The sequence below is a fragment of the Pollachius pollachius genome (assembly GCF_949987615.1).
Source record: "Pollachius pollachius genome assembly, chromosome: 12".
Lineage (NCBI taxonomy): Eukaryota > Metazoa > Chordata > Actinopteri > Gadiformes > Gadidae > Pollachius > Pollachius pollachius.
Genome location: NC_136945.1, coordinates 935,222 through 962,514, shown reverse-complemented (window position 1 = coordinate 962,514; position 27,293 = coordinate 935,222). Strand labels below are relative to the sequence as shown.

General features: G+C 45.3%; 2 protein-coding genes across 3 annotated transcripts; one reads left to right on the top strand and one right to left on the bottom strand.

Moving 5' to 3' along the window:
* The first annotated feature begins 2,370 nt into the window (after window positions 1–2,370).
* hvcn1 (hydrogen voltage-gated channel 1) lies at window positions 2,371–9,434 on the top strand. 2 transcript variants are annotated; one of them, XM_079748116.1, is made up of 7 exons: window positions 2,371–3,053; window positions 3,458–3,566; window positions 3,894–4,071; window positions 8,347–8,451; window positions 8,566–8,797; window positions 8,998–9,110; window positions 9,188–9,434. In XM_079748116.1, the coding sequence occupies exons 3-7, from the start codon at window positions 3,898–3,900 to the stop codon at window positions 9,248–9,250; spliced, it is 687 nt and encodes a 228-aa protein (XP_079604242.1). In that variant the 5' UTR covers window positions 2,371–3,053; window positions 3,458–3,566; window positions 3,894–3,897; the 3' UTR covers window positions 9,251–9,434. The 2 variants fall into 2 exon arrangements, with proteins under 2 accessions (XP_079604242.1, XP_079604241.1); XM_079748115.1 differs by having other exon boundaries at window positions 3,390–3,566.
* A 6-nt stretch (window positions 9,435–9,440) lies between these two features.
* Window positions 9,441–24,568, bottom strand: LOC307084008 (tectonic-1-like; the record flags this gene model as incomplete). Its single annotated transcript, XM_079748118.1, has 15 exons — window positions 9,441–9,587; window positions 9,838–9,969; window positions 10,740–10,893; window positions 10,981–11,116; window positions 15,465–15,558; window positions 15,875–16,000; window positions 17,009–17,143; window positions 17,423–17,443; window positions 18,687–18,707; window positions 19,046–19,137; window positions 19,979–20,081; window positions 20,169–20,311; window positions 20,690–20,823; window positions 21,055–21,172; window positions 24,199–24,568. The coding sequence occupies 15 exons, from the start codon at window positions 24,566–24,568 to the stop codon at window positions 9,441–9,443; spliced, it is 1,926 nt and encodes a 641-aa protein (XP_079604244.1).
* Window positions 24,569–27,293: the final 2,725 nt, after the last annotated feature.

Here is a 27,293-nt window from a genome sequence, read left to right as displayed (position 1 = left end):
CCGGACACTTATTCATATAAAATTAAACTTGCTATAGCGCCTTTGGTGCAAAACTGCAATACAAGGTGCTTAACAATACTAAAATAAATAAATTATTAAATGGATACCTGAGCTAAATAGGTATGTCTTATGGTTTATTTTAAAGGTGTCTATAGGGTCCTCCTTCCAGAGGACCATAGACACGAAGGCATACCTCCCTATCGAGTGGCGAAGTCACGCCCCTTCCGGTAGAGCCCACGGGACCTATGAGATCGTAAAATATGAATGGGTTTCAATGGAGAGAAAGTAATTATTTTCTGGTCCCAGTCTTTATATGCCCTGGATTACACATATTTTGTTTGTGGATTTAAATGATATTTTTTCATGCCAACAGTTTGACCGTTTATTGTGCAATTGTTCAGTTAAAGGCTGTAGAGAAAACACAATAAGAAAGACTACACTTCTCGTATGTGACGTCACGCTCCCTGGACTGGTGTGGACAAGACCGACTATCTCTCCATCGGCAAAACTAAAACTCTCCACATGCCCAAACTTGTGCATCGAAATGGTTTTCACCTCTCTCGATGCTGTTATCCTCCCCTTGGAAAAAAGAGCAGAGAGATCGCCATGTCTGTACCAGAGTGGTGATGACGTATTTCATTCATGTCGAGAGCAGCGAGGGGCTGTAGTTCACAAAGCGGCCTCACACAAAACCTAACATTACTAAACTTATTCGCGATTTTTTTTTTTTTTGTTTTCTTTGCTTGAAAAGTTACGAGCTCTATAGAGCTCGTAAGTCCGCCCCTTTCCGGTAGAGCCCATGGGACCTATGAGATCGTAAAATATGAATGGGTTTCAATGGAGAGAAAGTAATTATTTTCTCTTTATATGCCCTCGATTACACATATGTTGTTTGTGGATTTAAATTAAAAATTTTCCTGCAAAGAAAACAAAAAAAAATTGCGAAGAAGTTTGATAATGTTTTGTGTGAGGCCGCTTTGTGAACTTCGCTGCTCTCGACGCGAATTATATACGTCACCACGACTCTGCTACGGACATTGCAATCTCTCGGATCCATCGCTTTTTTCCAAGGCGAGGATAACAGCATCGAAAGAGGTGAAAACCATTATAAGTCGGGGCATGTGAAGATTTTCAGTTATGCCGATGGGGAGATTGTCGGTCTTGTCCACGCCAGTCGCAGGGAGCGTGACGTCACATACGAGACGTGTAGTCTTTCTCATTGTGTTTTCTCTACAGCCTTTAACTGAACAATTGCACAATAAACGGTCAACTCTTGGAATGAAAAATGCATTTAAATCCACAAACAACATATGTGTAATCCAGTGCATATAAAGACTGGGACCAGAAAATAATTACTTTCTCTCCATTGAAACCCACTCATATTTTACGATCTCATAGGTCCCATGGGCTCTAACGGAATAGGCGGACGTAAGCCTCCGCCTCACGAATCAAAGGCCAGTGACAGAGGACCTGAGTGACCATCAGAAGCATGTCTGACAAGTCAGTCGTCAGTCGCCAATCCATTGAGTGTTTTGAGCACCAATAAAAGGATTTTTAAATATATTCTAGAACTGACGGGCAGCCAATGAAGGGACTTTAGGGCAAGTGAGATGTGGGCACTACCGCCCTCTGCCGGGCTGGGCAGGTAGTGTCGTCAGCTGTAGGTGACGCACCGTTACGCTGGTTCAGGCAGGTGATGTCACCAATGTGATGAAAACACTAGGTAACGGTAAACGAAGTTGGCGTCCAAAGTTTACTTTATTGTTTTGCAGCGATGATATTTTCAACGGGATATTACGTAGGTCCCTCAATCAAGCATTGGATGAGGAGCTTATCACTTGGATTTTATAGCTACATGCATTATCTTCACTAGAATAAGCCGGTTAAACAACATAGTCGAATTGTATTTGATGTATGTTTGTATTCCGTTCTTGTAAATAAAACGACTTCACCACAGCAACGCATCGTCACGCGTGTCTCGCTTTGCCGTCCCTTCGGATTACTGGTTTGCTCCCAGAGCTTCCATGAGGGGAACATGCCTTCCCACCTATGTGAAAGCAGCATAACTTCAATTTAATGAACAATGCAACGATATAACATAACTGTTGCAATTATGTGTGTCTGAGATTTTTGTTTGCATATATATTCCTTAAATTCAGGTAAACGCAAGAAAAGTCGGAACATAGTTAAAAGGAGACATTAGAAAGCAGGGTAAAAAATAACCAAATAGATTCATAAATAAAATAAAAAATAAAACCATGGCACCACAGGATAAAACTCCAACCAGAATGAACAAGTTAAATATTTAAATAAAAACGTGCACACGTAAATAAATGCGAATAAGTGTTAAAAGGCAAGAAAGAGAAACATATCAAAGTAAAACACGTTCGACCCGTCGCCATGAAGGGAAACCCCAAGGGAGTCATCCCAGGATATCCCAGCGCGGTCCCCTCTCCTGCTGCCCGGCGGGGGTTCTGGGGCCCGAGGGGGCCAAGGTTCTGGGGCCTATGGGCGAGTGTTCTGGGGCCCGAGGGGGCGAGTGTTCTGGGTCCCGTGGCCCTCCTGGACGGATTCTGCTGTGGATAAGGGGCGCTTCTGACCCGCACCAGGCTAGCTATGAGCTGTTGAGTCAACCGCCAGCAGCCCGGCTTCCAGCACAGCGACCAGAAGCAGCGACGTAGGTCGCGACTCACGTCGTTGGTCATTCACGTAGGTCGCGATGTGCGTCGTTGGTCAGTCACGTAGGTCGCGACTCACGTCGTTGGTCATTCACGTAGGTCGCGACGCACGTCTTCGTTCAGTCACGGGGGTCGGCCCTACTGGGCTGTTTTTGGGGCTCAGGTTCGGTTAGTGGGAGGGTATGTGGTTGAGTTAGGGTTCTCTCTCGGTGTCGACATGGATCTTGTTAAAAAAGCAAGACAGCAGGAGAAACATCATGTGGACACTCGGGAGGAATGACTTCCGTAGGAAACGGCCTGCAAGCAGAGGAGGAGTTAAAGAATGCAACGGACGGACTGAGTGAACTGTTCACAAGTTAAAGAAACCCAAACAAGGTAACTCGCATTGAATCCTCAATCCTGTGTTGAATGCACGAGTCTATAAACGCAACGACTGTATAATTCATATGCATACTATAAATATAGTGTTTTGAAAACAAAATGCTGAATTTGCAAAAAAAAACTATTGCACATTATCACGAGTTCACATCACAGTAACCGAAACGAGTGGAATGAAAACGAGTTTTTCATAAATTATGATAGCCTATATATGTTGACACATGCAGCCTTGTGTCACTTATAGGACAGGGTCATGTGATCGATTGCTTATACTACTAGACTGCAGACTGCCCTCCTTGCTTCACAATCATGTTTACCAATACGTTTCTTTAGGATTGTTACACATTTTGAAAAGGATATTTCAGCCTTCTTTCAACATGTCCGTTTTCAACATGTGAAAGGAGAAGTCATAATATTGACCCATCAGCTGAAAGTCATCAGAATTGCAGAGCAGCGTCTATCCACCTTAGGTATCCCCAACACAAAAGACATCCTATTCACTTCAAATAAGTAAGTAGACCTTCATGTGATTTTTTATGATAATGTTTGTAGTTCACAATGAAACAAATTGTACTAAGAACTTTGCAACATTGATCTGCGTGTGACCAATAATATGTACCTGATAAATAACGAATGATCAAGCATGTTTGTTGAGGTATGCACATTCTTTACGCATCCATTAGGTATTCAGTTACTTTATTGAATCTGAAGCAATTGAAATAGAAATACAAAATAAAAAAATCACTCTTTCAGCTAGGGCGGTCTTTATTTGAAAGTCCACTTAAACTGTATATATCCATATATATAAACATACATATCCATGGCTGTCTCCCATAGCGTCATGTCTCAGTACCTGAGGCACTTCACTGCTGTGGGGGATGAGAAGACAGAACTAGGGACTTGGGAAGAGTTGGAGGAGGCCAGTGAGGAAGTGGGTCCCTCCCCAGGCCAGCCTCCTCCCCGCCTGGGCTTCAGGAAGGCCCTTCAGCGTCTCTATTGCTCTACCCGGTTTCAGGTGCAGTATATTAGATGTGGAACAACCATCTGACACTGCATACCAAACGACGCATACCACAACATTTAGAGGGATATATCCACTGCACACCTAGCAAATCTATTTACACGGAAAGCATAAAGAGTATGCTAATATATCTCTCAGAATCATCGGTCTGATAGGTGTTTCCAGATATATGGCTGCTCGAATTCTGAGCTACCCCGGGCGGGATTTAGCGTGAATTTTCATTACGGAGGTTGTAGCACACGATACAATGGAAAGATTTCAAATGACAGACTTGGATGCAAAATGTAGCCCTTTATTATACAGAAATTTGCTGTTGGTGTATTGGCCTAGGACAACTCCCTTACCAGATTATTTATCTAAATAGCCCTATGTTGTTAGAATTTACTAACTTTATGCAAGGCCTACGTTCGTGCAGTACTCGGCGTTGACTTGGTCCTAAAAATACAATATTATTGTAAATTATATCACATTGAAAAAGCGGTAGCTAACGTTAGTTGAATCAAGCAAACAAATAGCTGTTGTTTTGGCTCCAAAAAGCTTGACTTACCTTGAATTTAACACAAGATAGTTCCTTCAAATTAGGGCAGTATGGTATGGACTAAAATGTATATCACGGTATGATTTGAGGCCTAGACGGTAACGGTATTATATCACGGTATGTTAATTTTATCTTCTAATTTCGATATAAATGCCTCTGAAGGGGTAAAATACTGGTAAGGCAGCAAAACTGCATAAAGGAGTTAGTTACTTCCATCTCTGAGAAACACTCATGTTTAATGGTATGGATTTGTTTCTCCACTTGCTTGCGGACCTTGCCGTGGCATCTCAATTTGGCTGAAAATGCCTGCGGAAGCAATGTCTGATTGCAGAGACAGCTTCACGGTACCAGCGTCTGTCTCGTACGGTGTGGAATGAGACTATTACGCAAGCAGGCAGGAGCGCTTGCTGCGCGCCTGCCTGCTTGCGCAATAGCATGCTGCCTGACAAGGCAGTATCGCTGTCAAATCTGTCGCTGGTGTTACGTATTTTAAGCACATCAGCTGCCCCCACATAGCCACAAGAAAGCAGGATCTAACGCACAAGCTGCATTACCTCCACATAGCCACAAGGAAGCAGGATCAAACATATAAGCTGTAATTACTATACAAGGGGAGCAGGACCAACATATAAGCTGCAATAACAACTCCAGCCACAGATGGCAGCACCTTTAGACAGGTGAGGAAGCCGGAACCAATACGTCACATAGGCCATGCCTACTTCACATAGGCCACGCCTACTTCACATAGGCCACACCTACTTGATACAAACGAGGAGCGGGAGTCAGATGAGGTCAGAGACATATGGCAGACCCGTTGAGAGCCCCGGGGAAAGCCCCCCGGGGCTGTAAGATAGCTCTGCGGTATTTCTCTCCACGCGTGTGAAATACAATTCCCTCCTTATGCTTCATAGTTACCATACCAAAATACTTTAACAAATAAAGTGAGTTGAAAGCGACTCGGATTGAACTACTTTCTTCAAGAACACGACACTTGGAAAAGTAACGTCGCGCCGAACTGAAAAAGGAACTATGTTTCGTTACCCTATTTTCAGTAGTTGCGCGTTACTTTACTTTTTACATGAAAAAGTAGTTAGGTTACTGTATTAACGCGTTACTTACTTTGTTACGCGTTACACACAACACTGTCTACCGGTCACACCGGTCTTACGGTAACGTCAAAATCAACCGTAGCGCAAATTCACACTGGTGTACTTTCTATACCGTGTATACCGTAGGCCTACACCCAGGGCCGGCGCTCGGCATAGGCGACCTCGGCGATGGCCTAGGGCGGCAAATGCCTTGGGGGCGCCCTCTGGTGGCGCCCTGGCTCTGCCTACACCCCTACTTCAAATTGACGTTAAGAGTTTCCATCAGACTCGCGCGGTAGCCAGGCCCCCCCCCTTAATAAACCTCTCAGATTCTACGCGATTCACGTGAATGACCCAAGAGAACGGCGATTGTCTCCGAAAAGCGACATGCAGGTGTGACTTTATGACCTGACTTAGAGATTGTCTAAGTCAGATCATGAAGTCAGTGTAGGGCCTCGATTATATGTGGGTAAAGACTCAGGGCTGTAGGGACTGGTTAATAGAGTCAGTGGGTAAAGACTCAGGGCTGTAGGGACTGGTTAATAGAGTCAGTGGGTAAAGACTCAGGGCTGTAGGGACTGGTTAATAGAGTCAGTGGGTAAAGACTCAGGGCTGTAGGGACTGGTTAATAGAGTCAGTGGGTTAAGACTCAGGGCTGTAGGGACTGGTTAATAGAGTCAGTGGGTAAAGACTCAGGGCTGTAGGGACTGGTTAATAGAGTCAGTGGGTAAAGACTCAGGGCTGTAGGGCTGGTTAATAGAGTCAGTGGGTAAAGACTCAGGGCTGTAGGGACTGGTTAATAGAGTCAGTGGGTAAAGACTCAGGGCTGTAGGGACTGGTTAATAGAGTCAGTGGGTAAAGACTCAGGGCTGTAGGGACTGGTTAATAGAGTCAGTGGGTAAAGACTCAGGGCTTTAGGGACTGGTTAATAGAGTCAGTGGGTAAAGACTCAGGGCTGTAGGGACTGGTTAATAGAGTCAGTGGGTAAAGACTCAGGGCTGTAGGGCTGGTTAATAGAGTCAGTGGGTTAAGACTCAGGGCTGTAGGGCTTGTTAATAGAGTCAGTGGGTTAAGACTCAGGGCTGTAGGGCTGGTTAATAGAGTCAGTGGGTAAAGACTCAGGGCTGTAGGGACTGGTTAATAGAGTCAGTGGGTAAAGACTCAGGGCTGTAGAGACTGGTTAATAGAGTCAGTGGGTAAAGACTCAGGGCTGTAGGGACTGGTTAATAGAGTAAGTGGGTAAAGACTCAGGGCTGTAGGGACTGGTTAATAGAGTCAGTGGGTAAAGACTCAGGGCTGTAGGGACTGGTTAATAGAGCCAGTGGGTAAAGACTCAGGGCTGTAGGGACTGGTTAATAGAGCGAGTGGGTAAAGACGCAGGGCTGTAGGGACTGGTTGATAGATTCAGTAGGTAAAGACTCAGGGCTGTAGGGACTGGTTAATAGAGTCAGTGGGTAAAGACTCAGGGCTGTAGGGACTGGTTAATAGTCAGTGGGTAAAGACTCAGGGCTGTAGGGACTGGTTAATAGAGTCAGTGGGTAAAGACTCAGGGCTGTAGGGACTGGTTAATAGAGCGAGTGGGTAAAGACTCAGGGCTGTAGGGACTGGTTAATAGAGCCAGTGGGTAAAGACTCAGGGCTGTAGGGACTGGTTAATAGAGTCAGTGGGTAAAGACTCAGGGCTGTAGGGACTGGTTAATAGAGTCAGTGGGTAAAGACTCAGGGCTGTAGGGACTGGTTAATAGAGTCAGTGGGTAAAGACTCAGGGTTGTAGGGACTGGTTAATAGAGTCAGTGGGTAAAGACTCAGGGTTGTAGGGACTGGTTAATAGAGTCAGTGGGTAAAGACTCAGGGCTGTAGGGACTGGTTAATAGAGCCAGTGTGTAAAGACTCAGGGCTGTGGGGACTGGTTAATAGAGCCAGTGTGTAAAGACTCAGGGCTGTGGGGACTGGTTAATAGAGTCAGTGGGTAAAGACTCAGGGCTGTGGGGACTGGTTAATAGAGTCAGTGGGTAAAGACTCAGGGCTGTAGGGACTGGTTAATAGAGTCAGTGGGTAAAGACTCAGGGCTGTAGGGACTGGTAAATAGAGTCAGTGGGTAAAGACTCAGGGCTGTAGGGACTGGTTAATAGAGTCAGTGGGTAAAGACTCAGGGCTGTAGGGACTGGTTAATAGAGTCAGTGGGTAAAGACTCTGGGGTTGTAGGGCGTGGTCTAAACACATCTGCTCTAGTTTGGTTCTGTTTGGTATAATGATTGGATGAGGAAGATAATTGCTATGTCTTCATCATAAAGTTAATAGCATAACCTTTAGCTACATCAGTGTGGAGTGTGTGTGGTTGATGGCTGGTCAAGCAGCCTGGAGTCAGGCTGATAAGACTATGGGGCTGGGTGAGGCTGCTTAACCAGCCATCAACCACACATACTCCAGTGCGTGTGTCAAGCATTAAAATAGGGTAAACCTGACTTTTAGCAGGCAGGTGATAAAGGGAGAAAACAACAAGCTGATCAAGAGAACAAGCTTTGATCAAACTGGTGCATCATGTTTTTTTTGGCTTTGTTTGCTTACCTTCAAATGGCCAGAGCCATCAGCTATTTGTTGTACATGCTATGAGCATGACTTCCTTAAAACATTTTGTCTTCAGGTGGTGGTTGTGTGTTTGGTAGTCTTGGATGCCATATTTGTTATGGGCGAGGTGCTGATAGATCTGGCCATCATAAAACTGGAACATGATCATGTTCTGCCTGAGGTAAGAATGCCCAAAGGAAATGTGCATTTTTGTGAACAGATAACCAGCCAGTTTTAAAGACTATGAAGCCTATATCTTGGACCTTGGCATACCTCACACAGCTCTCTCCAAAAGGTGTTCCACTTCCTGAGTCTGGCGCTGCTGACGTTCTTCATGGTGGAGCTGGTTGGCAAGCTATACGCTTACAGGCTGGAGTTCTTCCAGCACAAGTTTGAGGTGTTTGACGGTGTTGTGGTGATGGTGTCGTTTGTCCTGGACATCGTCTTCGTGGCTCACGAGGATGTTTTAGACGGGGTGGGCTTCCTCATTCTCCTGCGGCTGTGGCGGGTGGCCAGGATCGTAAACGGTGAGGATCAGAGAGATGATACCAGAAGATCCTCTCAGCTTTATTGTCCCGCAGATAAAAAAGATTTGGACCGTATCGAACATTAAACCATATATACATTTCATTCAGAACCAAAACCAAAAATGACCAAATGACATGAGACCTCCACGGTGTGTCTGTGTACCGCAGGCCCCACACTAACGTGTTAAGGTCTTTTCCAGGAATCCTGGTCTCCCTGAAGACCCGTGCTGACCATCAACTTCATAAACTAAAGGAGAGTTACGATCAGCTGGTCCAAAGATCTACTGAGCTGCAGGAACGCAGTGACAAGATGGTGGGTCCTTTTGAACAGATCTCATTAGCCTTTAAATAGTGCAATACTAAAGACTACTCTCCTCCCTTTATCCCCAGGAGCAAGAGAACAACAGACTCTGTGCCCTTCTGAGACAACATGGCATAGCATTTGAATTGTAGTTGTTCAAACCTTATGCAGTGGTTATTCATTTTATCTGCCTTTCTAGATGTGTTCTCAACATTTAGAACTTCTCTATTCACTGTCAAGCAATATAGCTAAGCTGATATCTTTGAAGTCCTGAAACAACAATGTAACAGATTTTCTACTGAGACTGCTCGTACGCTGCTGAGCCGAACCAAACTCCTTGCATCATGTGAAAGGAAAGAAGAATTCAAAAGGCAGCTTGGCATCGATGGTGGGTGGAGCTTGGAACCCAGGCTCTGACGGGGGGGAAACGGAGACAAAGCTCACTGAGCTGGTGACCGTGACAGAAGTGCTTCCTCCAAAGAGCAAGGCCTGGGTGGGGGGGGGATATGGGGAAGGCACAAGTTAGAGGCAATTAGTTATTCTTGTCCTGATTGGTTGTGTTGGGGGGTAGCCTTAGAGAGAAATGTTGGCCAGGGTGCTTCTGTTTGTACAAAATGCAGTTGCTTTGTTTGTTATATTTCAAATTACCCTGGACATCCAACATGAATGTTATCCTCGAGTTGTCATTATTTCACGCAGAGCTTCCCTACAAACAAATAAAACAACTGATCATTCTCACCATGTTGCTGGAGTTGCTATGTATGAACTCTTTAATGCTGACAATTCGGGCTTGAGCGTTCTCCAGAGATCCATATTTGGTCCATTGAATTTCTAGGTGATGAGACAGTGGGATGATGCAACTCTGAGATTCCTGCACGGACACAAATGGAAACACACATGAGGCGGGAGACACTGTTTCACAAGGAACACTCTGGTAATGTTTTTCTGGTAAAGGGTCAATAGTACTTTGTTTTTTTTTTTAAGGAAATTCAAAACACATAGTAATTGATTTTTCATGAACAGTATTCTAGAAATGTAATTCAAGTGATGTACCACATAAATCCATAATTTACTGTGACTTATTGAAGGGTTATCAAGGTGTGCATTATGCATCAGAAAATGGAATTTCCTTCTCATTTTCCCTCCTGGTCATGTGGCTACGACGGTGCGCATTTAAGGTGTTTTTAGAGAAGTACAAACTACACCAAACAGCAGGGGGGGGGGGGCAGAGATACAGGCCACACCCCTACAGCCCTGAGTCTTTTGACCACACCCCTCACAGATCCCTCTGGGTTACTTCAGGTTTTTAGATCCCGTTGTCATCACTTTGATAATGTAGTATAGACATATACATAGGTTAATTAGTTGTTATTATATAATATATGTATTTATCGAAGCATGTTTTCTGTGTCTCTTTATTATTTGTCCTTATAACACATATTGTATTAATATTCCAATGTACCTTCAGGTAAAGAGGGACTAATGTCAGGCTTTGAAAATACATGGCCGATGGTTGCCAACGTGAAGAATCCAACACCTTGTTAAATGTTGATTTTTAACTTTTACAGCTATTTGGGGGAAACTGAAACATAATTTAATAGTAACATATGTTTCAAATAACTTTACAGAATCTATTCTCACCCCAGACATAAGCACGGTTTCCAGGGGAACCCAGTCAAGTGAACCACCCAGAGTGGCTGTTCCAAAAGCAGCCACATACTGCATCTTGGCTGAGCCTCTCAGGACTTCCAGGAGCAGGTCAGAAACCAGTGTGCAGTTGGCTCCCTCCTCCAACCTAGGCATAGACGACATGTGAACGTCAATCTGCAGGTTGTCCTATCGGCGTGTGAGAAGCGCAGGTAAGAGGGGATGAAGGACGTACTTTAGCGTGCAGCCGGACACCATGGCCTGAGCAAACAACACGGGGGAGCGCGCATGGGCCCCACGCAGACAGTCCTGCTCCCGGCCCCCCTGCAGTATGGACAGGGTTCCTCGGGGGTCGCTGCTCTGTACCGGCCCTGTGGAGATCTGTTAAGGCTCTCTGACGTAGTGCTCCATAAGGTACTCTATGAACGATGTACTAGAACATTTGAAATATAAATAGACATATACACATACTGTCAAGAAAGGTTGATTCATGAGGCAGTATAGTGGACCGATCTAACCATACACACACACACTTATATTGTGGGATACTGTTTGCAAACTAGAAAATGCATTTCCTGCAGAAAATGCGGTGAGTGCTGTAGTACAAAGTGAGGTTGAAAATATTTTCTAATAAAGCCACATAGATAAAGACAAAAAGAAACGTTAAATGGCTTAAATCAAGTGAAGGGACTTTTGAACAAAAGTTCAAAAGTCTAAATGGAGTAAACAACGTAAACATGTTCACCATTTAAGAAAATGTAAATGGTTGGAAACAAATAAAGTGAGGCTTAATGCAAAGCGCAAATCATTGCTAAAAATGCAGAAATGTAAAATGAACTGAAGAATCTGAAAGGTCAAATGTCTTGTTCTGCACTGCTGGTGTGTGTGTGTGTGTGTGTGTGTGTGTGTGTGTGTGAGAGAGAGAGAATAGCGAGCGGGTGCTTGATTAAAAGTAGCCCAATAGAGCGGGAAAAACTGCCCAATCTGGCAACACTGCTGAACGTTCCAGCGTCAGTCAATCAATGAGACCAACTGAAAACGAGGTTTTCTTCCCATACTTTCTCGCTGGAGCGGTCACGGCGCATCTTTCGGGGGCTTAGGCCTAACCCACTCCAATTACAAAACTCAGGCCGAAGTGGAGATTTCTGATTCCCAGGTTAGCCTGGTGGTGTTCTTTATCATTGGAGACAGTTCAACACATTTCATTCAGTCCTTCTAGTTGCAGAGTTCGCTCGTGCTAGGCTAGCGCACGGCAACGGGCAATACTAGCCTGCTAATAAAACAGTCTTACCCCCTCCACAGTACACCCGAGTTAAATCAACTATAACGCCAGACTATAGATGTAAATGTCTGTGTTGACAGCAGGTGGGTCGCATGAATCATCGCATTTTGAGGGACTACTTTCTCAGCAGCAGCGGAGTTTAACCTAGGTATCAGTTCGCCGCTGCCGTAGCCTACTACCAGGAATATAACACTGCTGCTGAGACACAGCAAATCCCTCAAAATACAATGCAAGGTTGGTTTTATTAGGTGAGTGCTGCATGCAGCGCTCAACTATTGTTCTTCATAAGTTATTTTTTCTTTCTTTCTTTATTATTCTCTACAAACTTTGGGACCTATCTCCTTCCTCAATTTTTCACCTAGAGACTCCATTCAAAATATTCAGAATAGCTTGGAATCGCGCGCTTCTTTTCAGATTTTTTAAATATTTTATACTTTTTAAGATGTTCTACTTTTAAAATATTTATTTTTAACATGGGAGGATGGCAGAGCCGTAACTAAATCAATTTTTAACCGTTAATCTTCCTTCAAACCATTTAACAAATCTACACACTTGTATCTTTACTAATATCTAAACGGAATTTCGATATCATTGAAACTTTCTTCGGAATCACAGTTTTAGTTTCATATCGGCTTCGTTTTCAGTTGGTCTCATTGATTTACTTTGAGCTGGAGCGTGATGTCGTTCAGCAGTGTTGCCAGATTGGGCGGTTTTACCCACTCTATTAAGCTACTTTTAATCACGCACCGGCTCGCTATTCTCTTAAACACACACACACACACACACACAGTGCAGGGCAATTCATTTGACGTTTCAGATTCTTCAGTTCAATTCATTTTACATTTCTACATTTTTAGCAAGGCTTTGCGCTTTTCATTCGCGGTCACTTTATTTGTTTCCAACTATTTACTTTTTCTTAAATGGTGTGCATGTTTACATTGTTTGCTCCATTTAGACTTTTGAACTTTCATTCAAATCCCTTCACTTGATTTAAGCCATTTAACGTTTCTTTTTGTCTTAATCTATGTGACTTTATTAAAAAATATTTTCAACCTCACTTTGTACTACAGCACTCACCCCATTTTCTGCAGGAAATGCATTTTCTAGTTTCTAACATTACTCTATCAACACGGACATTTACATAGACAGTCTGGCGTTATAGTTGATTTACTTCGGGTGTACTGTGGAGTGGGTAAGACTGTTTCATTAGCAGGCTAATATTGCCCGTTGCCGTGCGCTAGCCTAGCACGAGCAAACTCTGCAACTAGAAGGACTGAATGAAATATGTTGAACTGTCTCCAATGAAAAGAACACCAAGGCTAACTTGGGATTCAGGCCCTATGTCCAAAATTCTGAACTAACGTCATGTGAGCGCCCGCTGTCTGTCCACAAGTCGCTCGTGTTATTCGTTGTTGATTTAGAGGATTCTGATTGGCTTGCATGGCTTTATCCTTCTCCCTATACTGCATTTTAAAAGTAGAATATCTTAAAAAGAGTAAAATATATGAAAAATCTGAAAAGAAGCGCAGATTACAAGATATTCTGAATATTTTCAAATTTGAATGGAGTCTCTAGGTGAACAATTGAGTAAGGAGATACAGCGCCTTGCAAAAGTTTTCACCCCCCTTGGCTTTTTACCTATTTTGTTACATGACAGCCTATAGTTCAATATTTTTTTAATCTGAATTTTGTGTGATGGATCAGAAGACAATAGTCTAAGTTGGTGAAGTGAAATGAGAAAAATATATACATAAAACTATTTTTTAGAAATTAGAAACTGAAATTTGGCATGTGCATATGTATTCACCCCCTTTGTTATGAAGCCCATAAAAAGCTCTGGTGCAACCAACTACCTTCAGAAGTCACATAATTAGTGAAATGATGTCTACCTGTGTGCAATCTAAGTGTCACATCTGTCAGTACATATATACACATTTTTTGAAAGGCCCCAGAGGCTGCAACACCTAAACAAGAGGCACCACTAACCAAACACTGCCATGAAGACCAAGGAACTCTCCAAACAAGTCAGGGACAATGTTGTTGAGAAGAACAAGTCAGGGTTAGGTTATAAGAAAATATCCAAATCTTTGATGATCCCCAGGAGCACCATCAAATCTATCATAACCAAATGGAAAGAACATGGCACAACAGCAAACCTGCCAAGAAACGGCCGCCCACCAAAACTCACGGACAGGGCAAGGAGGGCATTAATCAGAGAGGCAGCACAGAGACCTAAGGTAACCCTGGAGGAGCTGCAGAGTTCCACAGCAGAGACTGGAGTATCTGTACATAGGACAACAATAAGCCGTACGCTCAATAGAGTGGGGCTTTATGGCAGCGTGGCCAGAAGAAAGCCATTACTTTCAGCAAAAAACAAAATGGCACGTTTTGAGTTTGCGAAAAGGCATGTGGGAGACTCCCAAAATGTATGGAGGAAGGTGCTCTGGTCTGATGAGACTAAAATTGAACTTTTTGGCCATCAAAGAAAACGCTATGTCTGGCGCAAACCCAACACATCGCATCACCCAAAGAACACCATCCCCACAGTGAAACATGGTGGTGGCAGCATCATGCTGTGGGGATATTTTTCAGCAGCCGGGACTGGGAAACTGGTCAGAGTTGAGGGCAAGATGGATGGTGCTAAATACAGGGATGTTCTTGAGCAAAACCTGTACCACTCTGCGTGATTTGAGGCTAGGACGGAGGTTCACCTTCCAGCAGGACAATGACCCCAAACACACTGCAAAAGCAACACTTGAGTGGTTTAAGGGGAAACATGTAAATGTGTTGGAATGGCCTAGTCAAAGCCCAGACCTCAATCCAATAGAAAATCTGTGGTCAGACTTAAAGATTGCTGTTCACAAGCGCAAACCATCCAACTTGAAGGAGCTGGAGCAGTTTTGCAAGGAGGAATGGGCAAAAATCCCAGTGTTAAGATGTGGCAAGCTCATAGAGACTTATCCAAAGCGACTTGGAGCTGTGATCGCCGCAAAAGGTGGCTCTACAAAGTATTGACTTTAGGGGGGTGAATAGTTATGCACATTGACTTTTTTTGTTATTTTGTCCTATTTGTTGTTTGCTTCACAATAAAAAAAAAAAACATCTTCAAAGTTGTAGGCATGTTCTGTAAATTAAATTATGCAAATCCTCAAACAATCCATGTTAATTCCAGGTTGTGAGGCAACAAAACACGAAAAATGCCAAGGGGGGTGAATACTTTTGCAAGGCACTGTAGGTCCCAAAGTTTATAGAGAATAATAAAGAAAGAAAGAATAAAACTTATGAAGAACAATAGTTGAGCGCTGCATGCAGCACTCACCTAACTAATGTCTTGGTTTGTGGGTATCACAATAAGGCTGTAACAAAGGAAAAGGTCTGAATGATGAATGCTTCCAGTATATATAATATAATAAGATGCACTGGACACCAGTAAGGATATTCTGCTGTTTTCATCCCAGATATTACTGGGAGCCCAGTCACATAACCAGGATTCCCACTGCGTTGGACTTTCCAGTCTTGGCCGTCTTCTTCCTACAGGTGGGTTAAGTTACATTATTTAAAGTTCCAAGAACGGACTTCCTGCCATACAATAAGTCCTGATGGAATAAAGGCTAGCATTAATGTCATGTGACCACACAACAGGTAAATGTGAGTTTGCCTCACTCGAGTCTGTCTGACACAGCTGTGGGCCTTGGGCTTACACCTTTGTAGAATGGTACTACCAACTGCCATTACATAAAGCAGTTGTGAGAAGGATAACATGGATGATGACAACACTGCCTGCATATCCCATCCCATTCCTACTTTTTAGTTCAATTCATTTAGCTTCAAAGACTGAGTTCAGCACCTGGACAAATGTAATCCCAAACTGCAGCTCCAGTGAGAGTGCGGTTCCGCTCACAGGCCCCAGCACCAGAGCGGCGGACACATTCACTATTTCTCCTGCAGGGTTGTACTTCACAACCATAGAAACCTGGTGGAACAAACACAGCACGCTTCATTCATCATCATATACATATCTGCATTATGTAGTGTAGGGTGGGGTCCTATACAGGCAGAGAGGGTGGGCTTATAGACAGACTGAGGGGGGTGTTATATACAGAGGGTGGGGTTATAGACAGGCAGAGGGTGGGGTTATAGACAGGCAGAGGGTGGGGTTATAGACAGACTGAGGGTGGGGTTATAGACAGACTGAGGGTTGTCTATAACCCCACCCTCTGACTCTCTATAACCCCACCCTCTGACTCTCTATAACCCCACCCCCTGTCTGTCTATAACCCCACCCTCTGACTCTCTATAACCCCACCCTCTGACTCTCTATAGCCCCACCCTCTGACTCTCTATAACCCCACCCCCTGTCTGTCTATAACCCCACCCTCTGACTCTCTATAACCCCACCCTCTGACTCTCTATAACCCCACCCCCTGTCTGTCTATAACCCCACCCTCTGACTCTCTATAAACCCACCCTCTGACTCTCTATAACCCCACCCTCTGACTCTCTATAACCCCACCCTCTGACTCTCTATAACCCCACCCTCTGACTCTCTATAACCCCACCCTCTGACTCTCTATAACCCCACCCTCTGACTCTCTATAACCCCACCCCCTGTCTGTCTATAACCCCACCCTCTGACTCTCTATAACCCCACCCTCTGACTCTCTATAACCCCACCCTCTGTCTGTCTATAACCCGACCCTCTGACTCTCTATAACCCCACCCTCTGACTCTCTATAACCCCACCCCCTGTCTGTCTATAACCCCACCCCCTGTCTGTCTATAACCCCACCCTGACTCTCTATAACCCCACCCTCTGACTGTCTATAACCCCACCCTCTGACTCTCTATAACCCCACCATCTGACTCTCTATAACCCCACCCTCTGACTCTCTATAACCCCACCCTCTGACTCTCTATAACCCCACCCTCTGACTCTCTATAACCCCACCCTGGGGTTGTGTACTTGTGCTCAGAGACCCACCTGCTGCACCACGTTGAGACAGAGGGTGGGGTTGACCAGGGTGGGCTCAAGGGTCATTGCAGTGCTGAGCTCCACAGGAGACAGACTCTCCTCCAAAGACTTGAGATTGGCTGACGTCAGGACCACGGGAACGATCTCAAAACAAGGCCACAGATAGTTCAGTACAGACGGAGTCTACCGTTACCGGCAGATGGGTTATTCAAGGGACAGTGCAGCTCCGGTGAGTGCGGCAGGCATTCAGTCTTCTGTTTATTGCCCTGTTCTTCACTGCTACACTCGCTCACATGTGCAACCTATTGGGAGGATTGTTGAACTACTACTTTGTTATTTTACTGCTAAATAACATTCCAACTGAGCAAGCCTCACTGTTTATTACTGTGCTATGGAGTAAAGAGGAAAGGGCGTATTACTTACTGTAGCTTTTTCATTCTTCCCCTGATAAAAAAAAAGAAAAGAATAATTGTATTAGTATTTCATTAATGAATGTCAAATATACCAAGATTTCAAATTGTTCTTTTGGAATTAGTTAATGAGAAGGATTTAGTGGTGGGTGATATTATGGGATGGGAAGCAGACAGGGCTGGTGAATGGATGGACCTCATGTCCTTCTGGCACGCTACTGAGAGAGCCACCAATGAAGACGGTGAAGAGACACGCTTTCCATGACAGAGACATTGAGGTCCACTTGATACATTCATGTCCCTCCTCATAAACCAAATATTATAAAAAATGATCCTTTTTAATGGTGTTGAATGGATGCTCTAAACATTATTCCTCATGCATACATGTATACATTCTGCAAAAGACTCAAGACTCTTTTGTTTAGAGTTTACCTGGACTCTGCATAGCCTTCCCCCTTACCCCCCCCCCACACACACACACACACACACACACACACACACACACACACACACACACACACACACATATTGTCTGTTGTACATCCTGGCAATTAATGTACGCACTTATTGTACATTGTACATACTTGAGTTTATAAATAGTACTTAGCATTTTGTAGCATCTTATCCTAGCTATCTTTTTTGTATACAGGGATTGGGTTTACCTAAAAATTGTTTGTGCTTTGCACTTGTTTCTATGAACATCCTTCTGTATCAACAGCGATAGTTTCTTTTTTTCTTTTACAAATGTACTTTTTTTAAGTTGCTTTGGATAAAAGCATCTGATAAATGCCCAAAATGTAAATGTATATGTAATATATGGACACGGCAACTGTTTGATCTTTTCTCAAGTTCCCTTAAATGAATTGTATGTGCTAAATAATTTTCACTCCCATCAGATGATGCTAATTCCCAGTAAAGACAGACAGAGTGAGGACTCACAGAGAGGAGGCGTAGGCCTGTGTAGGTGATCATAAGACAGACAGAGTGAGGACTCACAGAGAGGAGGCGTAGGCCTGTGTAGGTGATCATAAGACAGACAGAGTGAGGACTCACAGAGAGGAGGCGTAGGCCTGTGTAGGTGATCATAAGACAGACAGAGTGAGGACTCACAGAGAGGAGGCGTAGGCCTGTGTAGGTGATCATAAGACAGACAGAGTGAGGACTCACAGAGAGGAGGCGTAGGCCTGTGTAGGTGATCATAAGACAGACAGAGTGAGGACTCACAGAGAGGAGGCGTAGGCCTGTGTAGGTGATCATAAGACAGAGTGAGGACTCACAGAGAGGACGCGTAGGCCTGTGTAGGTGATCATAAGACAGAGTGAGGACTCACAGAGAGGAGGCGTAGGCCTGTGTAGGTGATCATAAGACAGACAGAGTGAGGACTCACAGAGAGGAGGCGTAGGCCTGTGTAGGTGATCATAAGAAAGACAGAGTGAGGACTCACAGAGAGGAGGCGTAGGCCTGTGTAGGTGATCATAAGACAGACAGAGTGAGGACTCACAGAGAAGACGTGTAGGCCTGTGTAGGTGATCATAAGACAGACAGAGTGAGGACTCACAGAGAGGAGGCGTAGGCCTGTGTAGGTGATCATAAGACAGACAGAGTGAGGACTCACAGAGAGGAGGCGTAGGCCTGTGTAGGTGATCATGTGGAGGGCCTGCAGCTTGCTGCAGTCTCTATCCACCACCATGTTGATGGTGCAACGGCTGACCTGCTGCTTCAGGAAAGCTGAGGAGAAGAACACAAGCAACCCCGATATGACTACCCCTACTGAAAACATCCACACACCTCAGTGTGGGACGTGAAAACATACATTTTCAGTTGTAAATTAAGACTTGTGGAGAGTAAATCATAATGCTGCTGTTGTGGTTGGCTATATCAACCCTGGATTCTTATTGGTGGATACATTTATGGATTTTTATTTCCGTAGTGCAAAATAGTGCCAAAATCTTTAGTGTCTCCACAGCAGTTAGTATCCACAGGATGTGATCGACAAATTGGCGAAAGCAGATCCGAACCTTGCAACAAAGGTTCACATTTAAAAAACAGGACAAGGGGCGCTCAGCGGGTGAAGCGCGTACCATTAAGGCCCAGTCCTTACTGCAGCGACCCGGGCTCCATTCCTGCCCGTAGTCCTTTGCTGCATGTCCTCCCCTCTATCTCCCATACCTTCCTGTCTTACTCACTCTAAAAAGGATAAAACTTACAAAAATTGGTCTTAAAAATATTTTATATAAAATACAGGACATCATGCATTTGTCGATATATTCACAGATTACAATATGATTTGGTGTTCACAAATCGTAATTTACAAGTGTAGAGGTTTTTCTTTTCACGTCACAAAACATTATTTACATGTGTGGACGTTTTAAATACGTATCAAGTAATATCGGCACTAAATTCACTCCATCTTGCTAGACACAAGGCTCCCACAAAGGATGCCCTCCAAGATTATAGACTTGTATCATGTACGGGATATACAAATTATAATGGTGAAAGCAATTTCACACCCATTTCTAGCCTTATCCATTGTTTGGGCCCAGAGTAAAGACCATTGGATGATACTTACCAGCAGGATTTGTGTCCAAGCAATTTGTATTAACAGCAGCAGCAGGAAACTGCAGGATTCTCCGCTCTCCATTTTCTCCTAAAGTGTCTATCACATCCCCATACTACAATAAACAGAGAATTTTAAACCTTTAATGTAATAAATCAAATAAGCAATTTCTTTGAAATTCACAGCCTAAATAACGCCCCACCTGGTAACCCGGGGAGACGGGGGAGACGGGGGAGACGGGGTCGCTTCCCGAGCTAGAGGGGAGGTCCTCAAACGCCTCGAACAGGGAATCAAAGTTTGTGTTGGTTGGAATAGCAGGTAGGGAGTAGGACAGACTCTCAACATCTAGAGGAGGAATAGAGACAAAACACAGGCAGGGTCGGCCATTGAACTGAAATACAAAGAGTGCATCAACTAGTGGAGCCGTATGAGGATGTCAGTGATCTCTGGTCATAACCTGATGTTCCCAACCAAGAGCAAATTTTAATACAAGCCTGAATGTTCAACAGGCCCACAAAGCCTGTTTATATTACTACATGTTCAATCATAATGCTTTGATAATATGTCACATAATTATAAAACAATCAATTACAATTTAACAACAAATGAATATCTTGAATATCTTTCCTGGGAAGAAATATATCTCTGGAAAGAATTGCAAAAACCAGTAAGAAGTACGGAAGTAACAGGAAGCTGCATCCTAGGGTGGCTTGGTAAACTTACTGTTCTGTGAGTGAATACAGAAGATGTCAGCATTAACATACTTCTGGATGAAGGTATCCTGTGTGGAGAAGCCCTCTCCAGTTTTCCCTAAAGAATAATGCACAACGTCGTGCTGGCATAGCTGCTGATTACCACTGTAGAGACAGAAATATAAAGGTAAGGGGACAGGAGAGTTACACAGTGAGCTTAGTTGGAATACATATCAATTAACCAACCATTTTAACAGCGTTGTAAACTCCTTAAACCTCATTGGAGGTTGTGTATTATGTAAAGAATGAACCACAGCGGGTAAAACTGGGGGGTGATGAGGAGGACGAGGCCAGCAGAGTGCAGACGAGTGATGGACTGAAGGAGGTCAGACTTGCCTGACGGTGCTGATGGAGCAGTGGGTGAAGAGTGCCGCTTCCCCGCCACACTGCGGGTCACAGCAGCAGTTCAGGTCACATGCGTCCCTCTGCTTGTCACATGGACACAGCCTGCCAACTGGCACACATGTTAGTGAGAACAGCCTGCCAACTGACACATGTTAGTGAGAACAGCCTGCCAACTGACACATGTTAGGGAGAACAGCCTGCCAACTGGCACACATGTTAGTGAGAACAGCCTGCCAACTGACACACATGTTAGTGAGAACAGCCTGCCAACTGGCAAACATGGGAATGAGTACAGCCTGCCAACGGACACATGTTAGTGAGAAAAGCCTGCCAACTGACACAGATGTTAATGAGAACAGCCTACCAACTGACAACATGTTAGGGAGAACAGCCTACCAACTGACCACATGTTAGGGGGAACAGCCTACCAACTGACCGCATGTTAGTGATAACAGCCTACCAACTGACACATGTTAGTGAGAACAGCCTACCAACTGACAACACGTTAGTGAGGACAGCCTGCCAACTGACAACATGTTAGGGAGGACAGCCTGCCAACTGACCGCATGTTGGTGAGAAAAGCCTGCCGACTGACACACATGTTAGTGAGAACAGCCTGCCAACTGACACATGTTAGGGAGAACAGCCTGCCAACTGGCACACATGTTAGTGAGAACAGCCTGCCAACTGACACAGATGTTAGTGAGAACAGCCTGCGAACTGGCACACATGTTAGTGAGAACAGCCTGCCAACTGACACAGATGTTAGTGAGAACAGCCTGCCAACTGACACAGATGTTAGTGAGAACAGCCTGCCAACTGGCACACATGTTAGTGAGAACAGCCTGCCAACTGGCAAACATGGGAATGAGTACAGCCTGCCAACGGACACATGTTAGTGAGAAAAGCCTGCCAACTGACACAGATGTTAATGAGAACAGCCTACCAACTGACAACATGTTAGGGAGAACAGCCTACCAACTGACCACATGTTAGGGGGAACAGCCTACCAACTGACCGCATGTTAGTGATAACAGCCTACCAACTGACACATGTTAGTGAGAACAGCCTACCAACTGACAACACGTTAGTGAGGACAGCCTGCCAACTGACAACATGTTAGGGAGGACAGCCTGCCAACTGACCGCATGTTGGTGAGAAAAGCCTGCCGACTGACACACATGTTAGTGAGAACAGCCTGCCAACTGACACATGTTAGGGAGAACAGCCTGCCAACTGGCACACATGTTAGTGAGAACAGCCTGCCAACTGACACAGATGTTAGTGAGAACAGCCTGCGAACTGGCACACATGTTAGTGAGAACAGCCTGCCAACTGGCACACATGTTAGTGAGAACAGCCTGCCAACTGACACAGGTGTTAGTGAGAACAGCCTGCCAACTGGCACACATGTTAGTGAGAACAGCCTGCTAACTGGCACACATGGGAGTGAGAACAGCCTGCCAACGGACACATGTTATTGAGAAAAGCCTGCCAACTGACACAGATGTTAGTGAGAACAGCCTGCCAACTGACACAGATGTTAGTGAGAACAGCCTGCCAACTGACAACATGTTAGTGAGAACAGCCTGCCAACTGGCACACATGTTAGTGAGAACAGCCTACCAACTGACACAGATGTCAGTGAGAACAGCCTGCCAACTGACCACATGTTAGTGAGAACAGCCTACCAACTGACAACATGTTAGGGAGAACAGCCTACCAACTGACAACATGTTAGGGAGAACAGCCTGCCAACTGACTCATGTTAGGGAAAACAGCCTACCAACTGACCACATGTTAGTGAGAACAGCCTACCAACTGACACATGTTAGTGAGAACAGCCTACCAACTGACCACATGTTAGGGAGAACAGCCTACCAACTGACAACATGTTAGTGAGAACAGCCTACCAACTGACCACATGTAAGTGAGAACAGCCTACCAACTGACAACATGTTAGGGAGAACAGCCTACCAACTGACACATGTTAGTGAGAACAGCCTACCAACTGACCACATGTTAGGGAGAACAGCCTACCAACTGACCGCATGTTAGTGATAACAGCCTACCAACTGACACATGTTAGTGAGAACAGCCTACCAACTGACATGTTAGTGAGGACAGCCTGCCAACTGACAACATGTTAGGGAGGACAGCCTGCCAACTGACCGCATGTTGGTTAGAAAAGCCTGCCGACTGACAGACATGTTAGTGAGAACAGCCTGCCAACTGACACATGTTAGGGAGAACAGCCTGCCAACTGGCACACATGTTAGTGAGAACAGCCTGCCAACTGACACAGATGTTAGTGAGAACAGCCTGCGAACTGGCACACATGTTAGTGAGAACAGCCTGCCAACTGGCACACATGTTAGTGAGAACAGCCTGCCAACTGGCACACATGTTAGTGAGAACAGCCTGCCAACTGACACAGGTGTTAGTGAGAACAGCCTGCCAACTGGCACACATGTTAGTGAGAACAGCCTGCTAACTGGCACACATGGGAGTGAGAACAGCCTGCCAACGGACACATGTTATTGAGAAAAGCCTGCCAACTGACCACATGTTAGTGAGAACAGCCTGCCAACTGACACAGATGTTAGTGAGAACAGCCTGCCAACTGACCACATGTTAGGGAGAACAGCCTACCAACTGACAACATGTTAGTGAGAACAGCCTACCAACTGACCACATGTAAGTGAGAACAGCCTACCAACTGACAACATGTTAGGGAGAACAGCCTACCAACTGACACATGTTAGTGAGAACAGCCTACCAACTGACCACATGTTAGGGAGAACAGCCTACCAACTGACCGCATGTTAGTGATAACAGCCTACCAACTGACACGTTAGTGAGGACAGCCTGCCAACTGACAACATGTTAGGGAGAACAGCCTACCAACTGACCGCATGTTAGTGATAACAGCCTACCAACTGACACGTTAGTGAGGACAGCCTGCCAACTGACAACATGTTAGGGAGGACAGCCTGCCAACTGACCGCATGTTGGTGAGAAAAGCCTGCCGACTGACCACATGTTAGTATAAATAGTGTACGACAAGAATACGTGACCCAGCGCCATCCCGAAAGGACCAGCTGTATTGAAGCAGGTTAGTGGCTATATCGTTACCTTGGGGGACCCCGGTAGGAAGCCGTCCGGACAGCGGGAGAGGCTCAGGGACTGTTAGCGGGACATCGGTCCCTGGAGGTGGGACATCGGTCCCTGGAGGTGGGACATCGGTCCCCGGAGGTGGGACATCGGTCCCCGGAGGTGGGACATCGGTCCCCGGAGGTTGTGTTATCGTGTACCCGGGGGTTGACGTGATTTCTGAAAGCTCGTACTCTGTCGTTGATGAATTAACAAGTTCTTCTTTAAAATCCCCGTCTATGTTCAACTCGACACTGGAGTTGTAACTTGAAGAATTCCCATCGACGGAAGATGCGTTTGATAGAATAATAATAAGTAATATGGACTTCATGCATACAGCAAGCGGCGCCATTTTAGTTATTCCGGTTGCTATGGTAGCGGGGCGGTGGAGGCTGTGGGGATGATGCTCTTCTTCTGTAGTGAGTCCTTCACATGCTGATTCCAACCTGAAGCTGCTTAAAACGCCCCCTGCTGGGCCGTAGTGTGAGGCATGTCACAGCGCTGCGCTGAAGGCTGTAGTGTGCAATAACAAGACAGTGTCCGTGGATACCATCAATCCAAGGTTATAATGAACAAACAAGAGGAGGGCTGGTGTCAGTTAAGTCAGTGACATCCTCAGAACATAGCCTATTTTGACTGGGACAGGAACTAATGGTCCTACCTTAGAAGGTCAGCAGGCGACTCAATAAGTCCCTTCTGTGGTTGCCAAGTCAAATCAGATTTAGATATTTTGTAAAAGAAAAATCTGATGTTTGTGTAGTTGAAACTCACCTTTTCACTACTCGGTGAGGGCCAACTAAATCACTCCAAAGTTTAAATGCACCTGCAGGCTGAAAGTCTTACTTGAGTTGCCATGGGAACATACTGACTGCTGAGGAGGGGAGGGGTGTTTGAGCCATGAACATGTAACACGCGATCGGCTAATGGGTGTTATGTGTTATGTTATGTGTTAGTGATTGAAAACATTTCTGCACGGGCAACGGTGAACCTGTCCAACCGTGATTAGATCACCAAACAGGACTCGCGCTTTATTAGGGATGGGAGCTGTCCATCTCTCGGCCTTTGCTCCTGGAGATCTGGAAGAGGACATAAGTTTGATGCTCACTATCTAGTATTGAAGAATAAAGGAACTATGTATCGACAATGGTGTGTTGTTGCCATGAATGTTCATAGCAGTTACCAGCTGTAGGCCTAGAGCACTATCTTAATTATTTCATGGATTTTTTAAATGGGGATTATCATTATTATTGGTGTTTATATCACTGTGATGTTATTCTATAAGATAGGCTACACAGTAGGAAACACAAAGTGAGTCATTAGGCATTATTGGGCAATTCTATAATTTGTTAAATATTAAATAATTGAAGTTGTGAATAAACCGTAGAGTAGCTTGTAATGACAAAAGGTGGTCAAAGCGTCACATGTTGTCAGATAACGCTGTCCCAACTTGTAGAAACAGCTAGCATTGTGTCCTCGGTGAACAGGGACGGCGTGGGACCAGAACACATGACGGTGTGGGACCAGAACACATGACGGGACCAGAACACATGAGGGGACCAGAACACATGACGGGACCAGAACACATGAGGGGACCACAACACATGACCGTGGGACCAGAACCCATGATGGGGACCAGAAAACGACGGGGACCGGAACACATGCGGGTGGGGACCAGAACACATGAGGGATCATCTGAGATTGATCAATAAATCAATGAGGTTTTCGTCTCGCCAAAGTCCGAAACAAAAAAACAGTCACAATTTTGAAATTTTGGATTAAGTGTGAGCCAAGACTTGAGAAGGTCGGACGCGCGTGACGCGTCCCCCCCTGGAGCGCCGTGCTGGTGATGGGGGGGAGGAGAAGGAGAGGAAGAGGCAAGAGGGAAACCTTCATCTGAGGATGACGCGGAGGAGGGGATCGCAAACAGCGACAAATAGTAGGCCTACGCTGGAAAGGCGAAAATGATTACCGGAGATTCCGACGGACAGATATTCCGATCTTTAAAGGCATTGGATACTCCTTTACGAGCCCCATTCTGCCGGATTCATATTTTTGACTGAGAGACGCTGGAGCTAGAAGAGGGGACACCATCTGGAGTGATGGGCTGTCGTTTTTCTGGACCATGGATCGAAGGAGAACCGGGGGTGAGTGTTGTTCTGCTGCGGATGCTCAGTGGGCTGCATGCTTCAAATACTGTAGTTATGTGCACGAGACCCCCATCACCGCAATCATGGCTTGATGTCAATCACGGCTGGATGTCATTCACAGGGAGACGTCTGGTACCAATCCCACTGTGACGTATGTAGGCCTAGGTTTGATTTGACCAAACAAGATACAGCGATTTAATAACTACACGTTTTCATTTTTGAGTGTGTGTGTGTGTGTGTGTGTGTGTGTGTGTGTGTGTGTGTGTGTGTGTGTGTGTGTGTGTGTGTGTGTGTGTGTGTGTGTGTGTGCGTGCGTGTGTGTGTGTGTAAGTAGAGAGGGACTGCGCATAGTTGAAGGGATAATAATAACCGTTACATAACATGCATTAATTATAGCCGAGACGATATGAACTCCCGCCATTTCCTACCATCTCCTTATCACTACCACACACAGGCTGAGGAGGTTGGCTGAATGTGGGCTTTAACATTTTCCTCCACCTACCCTGGATTTTCCTCACAGGGGCCATTTTGTGTTTTGAGCAAACTGTGCAGCCACTTGCATCTTGAGTTCTCTCTCTCTTCCTCTCCCTCTCTCTCTCTCTCTGCCTCTCAATCTCTCCCTCTCGCTCTTTCTCTCTCTCCCTCTCTCTCTCTCTTTGCCTCTCCCTCTCTCTCTCCCCCCTCTCCCTCTCTCTCTCCCCCCTCTCCCTCTACCTCCCTCTCTCTCTCTCTCTCTCTCTATGCCTCTCTCTCTCCCCCCTCTCCCTCGCTCTCTCTCTCTCTCTCTCTCTTCTCTCTCTCTCTCTCTCTCTCTATGCCTCTCCCTCTCTCTCTCCCCCCTCTCCCTCGCTCTTCCTCTCTTCTCTCTCTCTCTCTCTCTCTCTCTCTATGCCTCTCCCTCTCTCTCTCCCCCCTCTCCCTCGCTCTTCC

What these genes read in the sequence shown, in the direction of transcription:
- hvcn1 (XM_079748116.1), top strand. Translation starts at nt 3,898, where the DNA reads ATGTCTCAGTACCTGAGGCACTTCACTGCTGTGGGGGATGAGAAGACA. An exon ending in ATTGCTCTACCCGGTTTCAG is followed by an intron (nt 4,072 to 8,346) that starts GTGCAGTATATT and finishes TTTTGTCTTCAG; the next exon opens with GTGGTGGTTGTGTGTTTGGT. An exon ending in AGGAACGCAGTGACAAGATG is followed by an intron (nt 9,111 to 9,187) that starts GTGGGTCCTTTT and finishes CTTTATCCCCAG; the next exon opens with GAGCAAGAGAACAACAGACT.